This window comes from Nannobrachium achirus (genome assembly GCF_963921795.1).
Source record: "Nannobrachium achirus genome assembly, chromosome: 11".
NCBI lineage: Eukaryota > Metazoa > Chordata > Actinopteri > Myctophiformes > Myctophidae > Nannobrachium > Nannobrachium achirus.
In genome coordinates this window covers 63,366,398-63,379,324 of record NC_137820.1, presented here as the reverse complement: position 1 = coordinate 63,379,324, position 12,927 = coordinate 63,366,398, and the positions used below count along the sequence as shown (strand labels likewise).

The window sequence follows — 12,927 nt, the reverse complement described above, 5'->3', positions numbered from 1 at the left end:
TACTGCAGTGTGTCTCTAGGGGTACGCAGAGGTACTGCAGGGGGTACTTGAGAGACAATGGAAAATGGAAACATTTATTTTACTAATGTTTAATGATAAAACATTGACAAATGTACATGAACTTGCTCTTCCCAAATTAAGTACGAAATTGACTATTATTGAATAGACATATTGACATAAAAACTGGACTTTTGAGGTCAGCATTTTCTTGTCAAAATGTTGTTGTCGATTAAAGGGGGTACTTGGATTCAGTAATCAGGAAAAGGGGGTGCTGAAGTTTGAGAACCACTGACTTACAGTATACTGTAGTTAAGTGAACACCCCCATCTAGTGGCCGAAAAGCAGGATCAACAGCTGGGTTATATTATAAAATGTAAATATACGTCTTTGGCAGGGAATGTTACTTATACACTGCCAGCAACAATAAATCCCAAAAGCCCATTGTACCGGTGATTGTTTTTCCTGACCTGTAAAAGTTGTCACATGATATTTATCTCCAGTACGATCGATCCCTCGATCGGAAAAGAAAGTGAGTCAGGCGACCCTCCGTTCTCCAGTTGTTGGCAGTTGAATATTGCACCTTTAACCTAACATGCAGACGGAAATCAGGGAGTGGAGAAAAAGGCCAATAGCAAGTACAACAAGGACGCATTATTTTGGCATCATCTTGGCTCATGGTATCCGTGACCCAATAGAAGTAACCTGAACTCACCGAACAGGAGGTGACTAGCATCAGCAAGAATAGACTGGGCTTTCTTTGTGACTCTGACTTTATGAAGTTGAAAGAGGTCGTTCTGATATGTGCTCACAATTGTACTGCTCATTCTGACAATACCCTCTACCCCAGGGGTCTTCAACGTTTTCAGGCCAAGGACCCCTTAGTTGAGAGAGAGAAGCTGTTCATAGATTCCAGCGTATTTTGGATTCATGTCAATTTGTGTGTTCAGATATTTAACCACTTGAACCGTCAACACTTAATAAACTTGACCTTTCACTCTGTACTTAGTCCGCTCTTTTTCCCCTCTACCAAAGCTCTTTGCCAAAAATAGCCGATCTACTGCGAGGCGTTGTGAGCTTGTAGATTTGCTATTTTTGGCAAAGGTTCTCTGAATATGGATGCTATAATGGTTCAAGTGGTTAATATAAAAAAGGAGAAAAAAAGGTTTCTAAAACACAAAGATTTGGAGGACCCCCTGTAGTAACTCTGAGGACCCCCTAGGGGTCCCGGACCCCCTGTTGAAGACCCCTGCTCTAACCTGTTCCTGTTCTTCAAATGCAGTAATCCAAACCAGCGAATAAAAGAATCATGTAAAACATGTAAACGCTTTTTTCCCCAGGCGTTACATCCCCATTCTAAAGGACTACCCAAACCGGTACATCTATGAGCCCTGGAACGCCCCACCATCTGTCCAGAAGGCTGCCAACTGCGTGGTGGGAGTGGACTACCCCAAACCCATGATCAACCATGCCGAGGGGAGCAGGCTTAACATAGAGAGAATGAAACAAGTCTACCAGCAACTGTCACACTACAGAGGACTGAGTAAGTAGACAACTGTCATAATGAAACAAACCCTGTATTCCCTATAACACTATCGTTTTCATATAAACCAAAAAAAAAAACCTGTGTACCCTAAAATAAAAAATGTAGGTAAAAAAACAAACACATTAATTGCATTACATAATTTTACCAGTTTTGAACTGAGACAGAATTGTTTTTATTAAAACAAAAACTTTATTGTGTAGGCCGTCTTTAAGACCTCGACCCAATCATTGACCACAGTCCTTATATTCCCTGCGTTGTCAGCTTGTACTGTAGAATGCATACATTAAACCATTTCCTAGAGGAACTAGAGCGCAGAATGACTGTCTCTCTGTGTGTGTGTGTGTGTGTGTGTGTGTGTGTGTGTGTGTGTGTGTGTGTGCGCGTGTGCGCGTGCTGTGTCAGGTCTTCTTGCTTCGGTGCCAACTATTCAAGAGGAGGCGGAGCCACCCATGACTGATGAATCCCAGACCGACAGTGGTCCTGGTAGGTTTTCATACTACTTGATAGGGATGTCCCGATACCACTTTTTTGCTGACCAAGTACGAGTACTTAATTTGAGTACTTGCCGATACTGAATACCGATACTGTACGTTTCTGTACAAGTGCTTAAATAGTGCGTGGCGCTCCGGAATAAAATGCTTTAAATAATTATGTTGTCATGGCTAGAGTGAGAGAAGGTGAAAACACTGTTAATTGGTTGAACTAACACACACAAAACTGTGTCTTAGGACTTTTGATATGTTGTTACCAACATGGTATCTGGCGCTGCCGTGAGCAATATCGGACGAGTACGAGTAGAGCAAAATAGGCCGGTGTCGGGGCGAGTACCGATTCTGGTATCGGTATCGGGACATCCCTACTACCTGATTTATACATGGTTCAATGTGGCTCACCGAAAATCCACCAAGTGCTAGCTATATTCGGTGTACCAACACCGGCACGCAGCTAAGTATGCATCAGGATTTAGATTCCGTTTAAAATGTAGTAGTGTGTAGCACTTGTAGAAAGCGACACAACGGACTGACTGTGTTTCAGTTGATTATTTTTGAGGATTAGAATACAGTATGTCTATTTTTTGCCTGACATGTTTGATGGACGTCTTTGTACATGTAACTGTCTGTGATGCAGCCTCTTAAAGCAGTGGTTCTCAACCTTTTCAGGCCGTGACCCCCAAAATAATCATATTTTAACTGCGGACCCCCCTACCCTGACGAACACTAAGAGTCGAGGAATTACATTTTGTATAACACGGTTCTATTGTGTTGCGAGGCGTTGTGAGCATGTAGATCGTCTATTTTCACAATTTCTGCCTCTAATATTTGACAATTTGGCCAATGTTTAATTTGTCATTTTAGAGATATTAAAAAGTCCTTAAATTGTCACTTTAGAAACGTGCAGATACCCTCTATACACTCAAACTGTATGTGGTTTGTTTACTGCTGAGTGAGAAAACAATGTATGTTGCACATTAACTCATTCCCCGCCTCCCCCGATAGTCCCGAGAAAATCCCAATGTCGCTCCCCGCCAGGCCCGATAGTCCCGAGAATTAGCTTTTATATAATGTAATGTTTAATTACATTCTCCCCCTGCTCGTGACAAATTCTGAGCCTTTTATCTTAAAGGGAACCTAAAATATCACACATCAAAGTAAGTGTGTTTGAAAAAAAGACTGTAATAATGTACAAATTGCAATACAAATGTATAAATCTCCCCAACCACAGTTAATTGGCAAAAGACGCATTTGAGCTCAAAAGGCTGGCAGCCGAAAAAAAAAAACAGCTGTGTGTGTGTGTGTGTGTGTGTGTGTGTGTGTGTGTGTGTGCACATCTCTTAGCTGGCTGGTGGTCCACGACCACTGTCTGTTTCAGTGGTCCCCCTGTCCTAATCAGCACACAGTCCCATAAAGAAATAGTGCTATCAGAGTCTCTGATTCAGAGATCTGTCTCTCTCTCTCTCTCTCTCTCTCAAGACACAAAAAAATTATCGCCAATTCGCCATATAAATGCTTCTAAAACATACCTGAGAATGATGATGGTTGATTAGTATCCACAGGTTACTGTATAATCCATATATCCAGGCTATAATATATTGTTTTGTAATGGTCCACAAGCAGCCAAGCAGGCCATTGTCAACAGGCGGTCCTTTGCAAAAGGGGGTCCCTGGGGGGTCCGCGGGCTCAACGCTTCGCTCAGCAGAGCAGTGGGAACACGATAATCAACTCTTACAAAATCAATCAATAAAACTGCCCGATTACATAAAGTTCACACGACGCGATCCAGTTGATTCAGAGACAAGTGAAGTGGTCCCTGAAAGGGGGTCCGTCCTCTCACTACCCTGCCTGGTCTCCAGCCAACACTTCTCAAGGGTGGTGGTCGTGGACCACCACCAAAACTCCCACGCTCCCCCCACCACGCTCCTCCAAAAAAGCAAGAGATCAACTAGTGTTGATTACTAACGAGCAAAGACGCAGAGGAGCTGTTTAGCAGGGCAGTGCAGAGGATTTTTTTAGGGGCAGGGGGAGACATTTTTCTAACATGTCCTAGAATGTGAAAATAGCAGATCTACAAGCTCTCAATGTGTCACAGAGCGATGTGTTGAGCTTGTAGAGCTTGTAGATCTGCTATTTTCACATTCTAGGACATGTTAGAAAAAAGACTCATGCCCCCTTTGATGTCTATTTGTGTGTGTGCACCTGTACAGATCAAAACCCATCCGAGACCGAAAACAGACACATAGAGACAGAGAGAAAGCGCCCCCAAGTGGGGGCTCACATAAATGCTCACATAAATACTGCAATATACAGTAGTATATATGTGAAATTGCTGAGTGTATGGTCAGACATAGCCAATAAAAATATGTTTCTCTGCATTTTTCTAAACAGAAAATTAAAAAAAAAAGAAATCCTATTACATAATTACATTCGTACACTTATCTGATAATGCCTGAAGCCATAAAGACAAATATCAAGTGAGTTATCCACTTGAAAAGCGATCGATCACAAAAAGGTCAATATTTCCAGTTGTTTCAATTATAGCTGGATTTTGGTCAAAAATGGCTATTTTGAGATGGCTGCAACTATAGAAAAAAAAGCTTTTTATTTATTTGTTTTATTTTTTGGTGAGACTAGAGGTGGTCCTGTTTCAATTCAGGTCCTGTATGACACAAAATACAGAATACAGAATTTAGGAAAAATGTCAATATAAAAAAAATATATCAATTTTTTCATTAAACAAAATGGCAGGGGAGCCAAACAGTCAATGTTAAAATGGCGGCCAATGAGTTAAGTTAATCATCTGGGGACCCCCCAAAATAATTTGGGGACCGACCCACAGGTTGAGAACCACTGTCTTATAAAGGATGATGCTGAAATATCTGAACAACGTGGCATTGTATGTGTGTGTTTTCCAGACTCCCCTGTCAGAGGGCCAGTTGACAGTGAAGCGGCAGGCTGCTCCACAGCTCCTGACTCCTCCACAGTATGCACAGCATCCTCTACGGCCCCTGGCCTGCGTCTCACACCAGATGCGGTCTCCTCGGCCACAACGTCACATCCAGACCTAGAGGACGTTGTGGTCACAATGAATGACTCAACCCAGACACCCTCAGCCCCCTCATGTCAAAGCACGGCCTCGCGCACGGTCCCTCCTGCATCCACTACATCCGATGACCACACAGCAATCCAAATCCAAGTGTCAAACCTGGCCATAAATCAGCCCACCACCTCGTCTCCTTTCTCTTTTCCACTGACCAACCCAGCTGCTAGTCCACCAGAACTCAGTCAAACCTCGGGACTCTCCCCTCACCCAGCATCATCACCCACCACTTCAGCACAGACGCCCGGCCTCGGTCAGAGGAGGAGAGGCCAGTACCGCAAACTGAGACGCACCCAGCGGCAGCGGGGCAGACAGAGCTACGTGACGGCGACCAGGGAAGGAGAGGGAAGCAGAGAGGAGATGGACGAGGAACTGGGAGAGGATGAGCGGATGGAAGAAGGGATCACAGAGGAGAGGATGAAGAATCAGCAATGATACAATAAGGTGTGTGTGTGTGTGTGTGTGTGTGTGTGTGTGTGTGTGTGTGTGTGTGTGTGTGTGTGTGTGTGTGTGTGTGTGTGTGTGTGTGTGTGTGTGTGTGTGTGCGCGCAGAAGACACTGGGGGGAAGGTTATATTCTGGTTTAATCTGGAACTGTTATAACCTAACGGTGTCTTTTGCTGAGAGAGTTGATTTGCCAGGCGTTTTTAGCGTAGTTATTTTTGGTCAGCAAGTGATAGAGATGAGATGGACTATAATTTAAACTTAAGGTAGGGTTTTCTCCTTCCTGATTGGATACAAATGAAAATGCATTTTCTGTTTAATAAAGAGCTGGAGAGACACCTGTTACTGAACAAATACTCTATAGCAACGAGTATTATCAGAATGAAGAGCTACTTAACAATTCTTTTAACCAAAGAAAATCACTTGCCCTACCTTTTTATATCATAACATATATGTTCCAAACGTGTCCTTTTAATCACGTTTACAGGCTTTCTATGAAAGGGCGTCTGACCATAACCTGATAGAGATAATTCAAGTAACAATGACCGTTGCTTAAATTAAAGTTAAGGTCAGATTATTTGTGTGCATACCCTGTACCCTGGCTAAAACTCCTCATTGTTTGTGTTTCAGGAACAGTTGGAGGCCAACAGAAGACAGAGAAAACCTCCCACTGGACTGACAATCCTCATATTCCTCTGTTCCCATTGTTTGGGACATTACACTGATATAATTAGATCAGGGGTCTTCAACAGGGGGTCCGGGACCCCTAGGGGGTCCCCAGAGTTACTACAGGGGGTCCTCAAAAATCTTTGGGTGATTTTTTCCTCCTTTTTCACTTGAACCCTAGCGTTCATATTCTGAGAGCTTTAGCCAAAAATAGCCGATCTACAAGCTCACAACGCCTCGCAGCGCGTTTTTTGGCGGTTGGAGGTTTGGTGTAGAGGGGAAAAAGAGCAGACTAAGAACGGAGTGAAAGGTCAAGTTTATGAAGTATTGACAGTTCAAGTGGTTAAATATCTGAAAACACAAATTGACATGAATCCAAAATACACTGATGATTGTGCTGTCAGTCAAACAATGAAACTATATGGAATCTATGAACAGGTTGTGGGGGTCCCTGCTTCATCTCTCTCTCAACTAAGGGGTCCTTGACCTGAAAACGTTGAAGGCCCCTGAATTGGATGTAATGGGCAGGAAAGGTATTTTTTTCTAATGTCGATCACTAAAACACACACCCTTGAACCAGAGGTGGAAAGAGCGCTGAAATGCTTTATGCAAATGGCCAATACACAGTACTACTGCGTGGTATGAAAATTCACTTTTGGACAGTATGTAAGTAAAAGAGTTACTACTTACTTAAAAAACACCCTAATGCCCAAATAAGTATCCTGGCACGATCAGATACAATTCTTTGTGCAGTTTGCCAAGTCTTGGCCACAAAAATGAATTGGTTACCTCTTGTGGGATTGTTCTTGCAAACAATTTAATATAGTTTCTATCAGTCATGGCAGGTATACGTTCTGTATGACCGTATTTAGCTATAACTACCATATGTTCTATTCTCTCTTGTCTCTACTACTGTATGTTTTCTAATAATAATTACTGAAATAAAATTAGGGCTTAGTTACCAAGATATCCGGAAACATACTTTACTTACTGAATCTCTTCACCAGGAGCAGTAGTACAGTCCAGCATGGCCCATGGCCTTACTCTCAGCTTCTCCCCAGTTCACTCTTTGGCTATTCTTCTCCAAGTGGTTTTGGGCCTGCCTCTGGTTCTCTTGCCCTTTTCGGTTGACCGAAGGGCAACCTATATCAAGAAAACATTCAAGGTTAATTGGTGTTGATCATAGAAGAACACTGCACAAGCACTCTCGTTATAGCTCAAATACAGTATTCTAAAACAAAAGGTTATGTTATAAACATTGCATCCATTACAAATTGGTTTTAACTTTGTTACTTAAATATAAAAATCTACTTGCACAATATGCTAGTGTACTTCTAGTACAGTAACTAAAGCAATTATAACTAGTTGCTTTCCACCTCTGACACATGTGAATATGTATATTTATGTATGTACCGCACACTTGATGGCATGAGCAATGTGTTTTCCACAGGAAAATGGGAGTTTTAAATTGGAATTATGTCAGCTCATTAATTGATAATTAATGATAACCATGTGTGCAGCAATGTACAGTATATCCTCACCCTGTATAAATGCACAAAGCACCTGGGGGCCAGTACTCCTAAATTCACTTAGTTTTGGTCCTTGGCCTTTGGCTAGTCAGAAAAAGGTAATGGAAGTATGTACAAAAGTTATATAAATTATTTGGTTGCAATTTGTAGTCTGAACACCTTACAGCTCATTCGCACTGCCCGCGATGCGACGCGAGCGACGAGCGGAGTCTCTATTTGAGCGAGGTTTCGCGGCGACGTTTCGCGGCGACGTCCATAGAGGTACATGGCCATGTCCCGCCCCCCAAACACTTTATATTATTATGTATTTATTTGATTGGTTCAGGCTATGTCGCAACGCAGTGACCGACACTCCATATGCGGACAGTATTTCGCGGGACGTCGCTTGCGTGCAGTGCGGATGAGGTGTCAGGGAACATTCATTTAACCGAAACGGGGACATAAAGATCCTAGTGTGTTGAATGATGGAAGTGAATTGAAGTCATGGGTGATGCTTGCCTTTCCAGAATCTTTCTACCAGATCAAGTCCTCCCCATATAAACTATAAAAAGACGTTTTAGCTCAAAGAGAATCAGAGGCTTCTCACCTTGTTGTGACCCTGATGTATTTACTAATGTTTGCATTGTCGGATGGAAACCTTGTATGTCCAAAACCGTTCGTTTCGTATTTATCATCTAAAAGATTTGCTAAACTAGTGAAAACAGACGATCTACAAGCACACAACGCCTCGCATCGCGAGGCTTTGTGTGCTTGTAGATCTGCTGTTTTCACTAGTTTTGTGCGACGGTCTTGTACAGTATGATGAAGCAGAGCTTTGCTTTACCAAAAAACGTACACATTTGAAACTTGGAGATACAAGGTTTCTGCCTGACAATGACGATATATACTGAAGCCCTGTATATGGTGTTAATATGTAAATGACTATAATTTGATTGTTTTGGAAAATATTGCAGATATTTTGGCCTGCGGCAGAGATGCTATATTGTATAAATTAGTGACAGATGACTGTTACTTGATTTTAAATTTATATTTGTATTCACCTACAGTACATGCACCACTAAATCAATTTCTGATTTAGGAGCATCATATACAGTACGCACACAGAGACATGCACAAATACAGTGGCACAACAATTCACAAACTGAAACTACATTGCCATTGCTAGTGTCTCTATACACTATAACTGTAGCATAATTCAAGCATTCAAGTTTTGCCATTTTGGTGAGGCACTTTACTGTATAGCTCCAGATTGTTGCCATGACGTTCCGGATTGTGGAACTGTTGTTTGGATGCTTATATAATAATATTCGTATTATATATTTTGGCAATTAATGCTATTCTCTCCACAAAGAAGGATGATAAAGACATGTTTTCTTTTGACAGTGGATAACGCTACTCTTCAGAGGAATGAATGTAGAGGAAACGCTAATGTGTTAAACTCATTCTCTCCTGTGTGTGTCTATGTTTAATTGCACTTACTATGTCAACTTGTGTATATATTATATGTTATATATATATATATATAACCATAAACTGTCTCTCTTTCCTGTCTAATTGACAATCTTGTCTATCGGAGAGGATTTCCACAAAGCTCAGTTGGATTACCAAAGCGTTGTAGTTGTGAGGCAGACGTTTCCCATAATCTGAGAGGGATTGATTCTACATGCATTTCATTAACATTCACTTGAGCGATACTTCTCTGTCACACTTGGTTCATTAACTCATTACAGAAGCATTATCTAGCACAGTGTTTCTCAACCACTGTGCCTGGGGACCTTTGGTGTGCCCCTGAGAAGGGTCAAGTGTGCCCCTTGAAACTGCTTGAAAGCCAGTATTGTATTTATCATTTTAAAAATGATTTAAACTAGTGAAAACAGCCGATCTACAAGCACACTGTGTGCTTGTAGATCTGCTGTTTTCACTACTGTTGTGCGACAGCCTTGTATGATGAAGCAGGGCTTTACTTTACGAAGAAATGTACAAATTTGAAACTTGGAGATACAAGGTTTCTTCCCGACAGTGACGATATTTACACCCCCGTATGTTCGTGTGCCCATGGATTATTGGGACATGAAAAGTGTGCCCATGCAGAAAAAAGGTTGAGAAACACTGATCTAGCACTACTACTAGCACTTTGCACTATTAGGCCTATTATTAATGACAGATGATGTCATAGCTGCTGATGCTAAATTATTACTTTCAGTAATTTGTGACCGGGCCAAAACTATTGGGACAGTGAGTGTTGTCAGTAACTAGTAATTAGTTCAGACTGAAAGCTTTTTAATTTTACGAAAATGGATTTCTGCCCTTTTGACACTGAAAGAGCCCACATACAAAGGACTCAAAACACCAGCTCTGTGACTTTTAAGTCAATAAACCTTCTCTGACCAGAACTTTCTTTCTGGATGTAGATGATAGAATGCCTTTCACTAAATTACTAAAGTACATTTGCATGCTACAGTACATCAGCCAAATAACTTTTTGTGAAATTGCCTAATTTGTTAATGTTATGTGTCTATGGCGGGTAAATTGGTAAATGCTTGGTTTATCAAGTGCATAAACCTGCATTAATAATGAAAAGAGATCTTTCACTCTGCTTTTGATTAACCCTACCTTTTATGATTTGTGTGCATTTTGAACTACAACATTGAATGAAAAACGTTAATTACAAATGTTCAAACCCAGTTTATGAATGGAATTCTAAAGAACTTGCATAAGCTGACTGACTTGTAGTTTAAATGAATGCGAAGAACACCCCCACTCACATACACACCCCTAAAGGGTGACTTGATATAAAAGTGGTAGGCTAATAATGATGGTAGCCTAATATTTACCAAATGTCTAATAGGCTACTTTCAAGATAACTGGTAGGCCTATAGGCTAATTTAATGTGTGGCCTCCAAATGGCAGTACCAGAATACATGTGAAACCAAATAGTGTCCAGAGACTTAATCAGGACAGAGTGTCTTCATGTCCACTTCATATTACACTTCTCCTGCTCATACAGTTAACATCCCAGTTAGTTATAGTTACCATGAACTCATAACGTGCTTGTGTTTTGCTGTACATTCCAACTGATGACAGTGTGATGCCCGGCTGCTTGACCAAAGTCTCCCTGAGTGCTGTGGGCTACATATGGGCTTTATTTGTTTTGTACATTATTGTACAAAAGTGTATTTTCATTAAAGTTGTGATGGAAAACAATAATTGGGTTTATGGTGGTGCTTTTTCATTTTAATATTTGATAGTTGATATTGTAGCTTGTAGTAGGCTGTGGAATTCAGAAATATTGTCATTCAGTCAGAAGATTGACTTATTCTAAATGGAGGTGTCACCTAAACCCTAACCCTAACCTCAGTGGGGGTATTTCTGAATGGCCATGTTTCTCAGTGGGGTGTTTCTGAATGGACGTCTGCCCCCGAATGTAGCCTATCACAGGAGCCAGGCTTCGGACGCCCAAATTCGCCCCGGTTCATTTTTTGACGCCGTCTTGACTCATTGGTGGTGGGTCTCGGTGGGTCACTCTGAACTAAAAATAACTTCTGGGAACTCAGACGAGACCCGTTGCAGCGGGTAGACGCAGTTTTAAGGAGTGGTTACAAGTTGCGAGACTTGCGACTCGTTATTTGTACACATTTTAAACAACAGGTGAGTGAAATTGTTTTTCATATACCGGTAGTTTTGTCCCCCTCTTTTTTCCTCTCCATTCTGTCTACCTAACTATGATGTGTCTCCACTCTCCTTTATCATCTGCTTTATCACTGAATTATGTGACCTTTTTCTGGGAAACATTAACCTCGCCTCACCAGGCTTTCCTGAGGGAAACATCAACAGTAACATCAACAGATGTCCAGGTGTTAATGATAGGCTAATTAAGGCTCCATCATGTAGCAAAGCCACCCTGGACACAGTGGACAGTGACCTGTCCTGAACGAAACATAACCTTAGTTAAATAGCATCATTGACATTGGTAGGCCTACCACCTGTAAAAGATGTAGACTATCATTAGGCTACCCTAACAATTTATGTCAATATGACTGCCATGGTCTATGAGCTGGAAGCAGGCTAGTGTTTTTCATGTCTTTCTGAATTTGAGCCATGGACCACCATTTGATGAGATACCCCCTCAGGGGAGAGTGTTTTCTGCTGGTGTTTCAGTCCGAGTGTATCAAAGGGTGCGTTCGGAAATGCGCACTGGGTGTGTGCTCAGTCAGTGTAGTGACTACTAGTGAGTGCGTAAACCTAATCCTAACCCTAACCTCAGTAAAACCATGCCTAAAAGTCCTCTACATTGTGGAATGTTATAACTTTACTCAGTGAGTTAGGCTACTTAGTTACAACAACACCTACCCCCACAACTTTTCAGTTGCATCCAGGTTTGTTGATCACCATGGTTACGGTACGGTTAGTTACCGCAGCACGTCCAGGTTTGTTGATAAACTCCTAAACTCACGTGTATGCTCCCCGATTCTGATTGGTCCACGCCACGTCACGGCTCCGCCGATTGGCTTAAGCACCGAATAAATGAACCCAACTGGCGCATCAAAATGTATTCGGATATTATTCTTCACTGGGTGACAGTCCATCTCACAGATAGAGTTCTTCTGCCTGCGATCATCAACAAACCGCCAACGAATAACGACCACTAACTCTTACTGGAGCTACAACTACCAACCATCCACATCATCCAGCCTTGTTTTAGAAGCAAACTAACAGCCAGCACCATGGGTCAGTGTTCTGGGAAACACCGCAAACCCCGTCCAGATCCACAGTTCATCCAGAGCACCACCGGAGGAGCCACACAACTGCAATCCTGTGTTCAGGAGGTCCATTTCCCTGTCAAGGAGAAGGACTCTGTGCTGCTGCCTCCTCCAAGCCTTGGAAACCCTCCTCAGCAGCATTCTACTGGAGGAGCAGTCGCTGTCTGTTCAGCTGAGACTGTCACCTGCATGAAGCCTGCCAACAGCAGCAGAGGCTCACCTCGACCTCGACCCACGCGGCCTCCGCCTCCTCCACCCAAACCCCCACGCACCTGACCTACACAACCAGGCTGTCCACCTTTGAAGCCTCTACTGCGCCCGAGGATGCTCTTCTGAAGTCCTCCTCCACCCAACGGCACCACCACTCATTCCCATTCCCATTGTGTCCTTGT

The 12,927-nt window shown here is 42.3% G+C and overlaps 1 protein-coding gene across 1 annotated transcript in view; it reads left to right on the top strand.

The window, feature by feature from the left end:
• cry2 (cryptochrome circadian regulator 2) overlaps window positions 1–8,425 on the top strand; it is a 31,685-nt gene extending 23,260 nt beyond the window's left edge. Inside the window, exons 10-13 of the mRNA XM_080737351.1 lie at window positions 1,338–1,540; window positions 1,946–2,026; window positions 4,953–5,581; window positions 6,211–8,425. Of these exons, the coding sequence (XP_080593477.1) occupies window positions 1,338–1,540; window positions 1,946–2,026; window positions 4,953–5,572 (904 nt within the window). The 3' untranslated portion in view covers window positions 5,573–5,581; window positions 6,211–8,425. The remainder of the gene's footprint in view (window positions 1–1,337; window positions 1,541–1,945; window positions 2,027–4,952; window positions 5,582–6,210) is intronic.
• The last annotated feature ends 4,502 nt before the right edge of the window (window positions 8,426–12,927 follow it).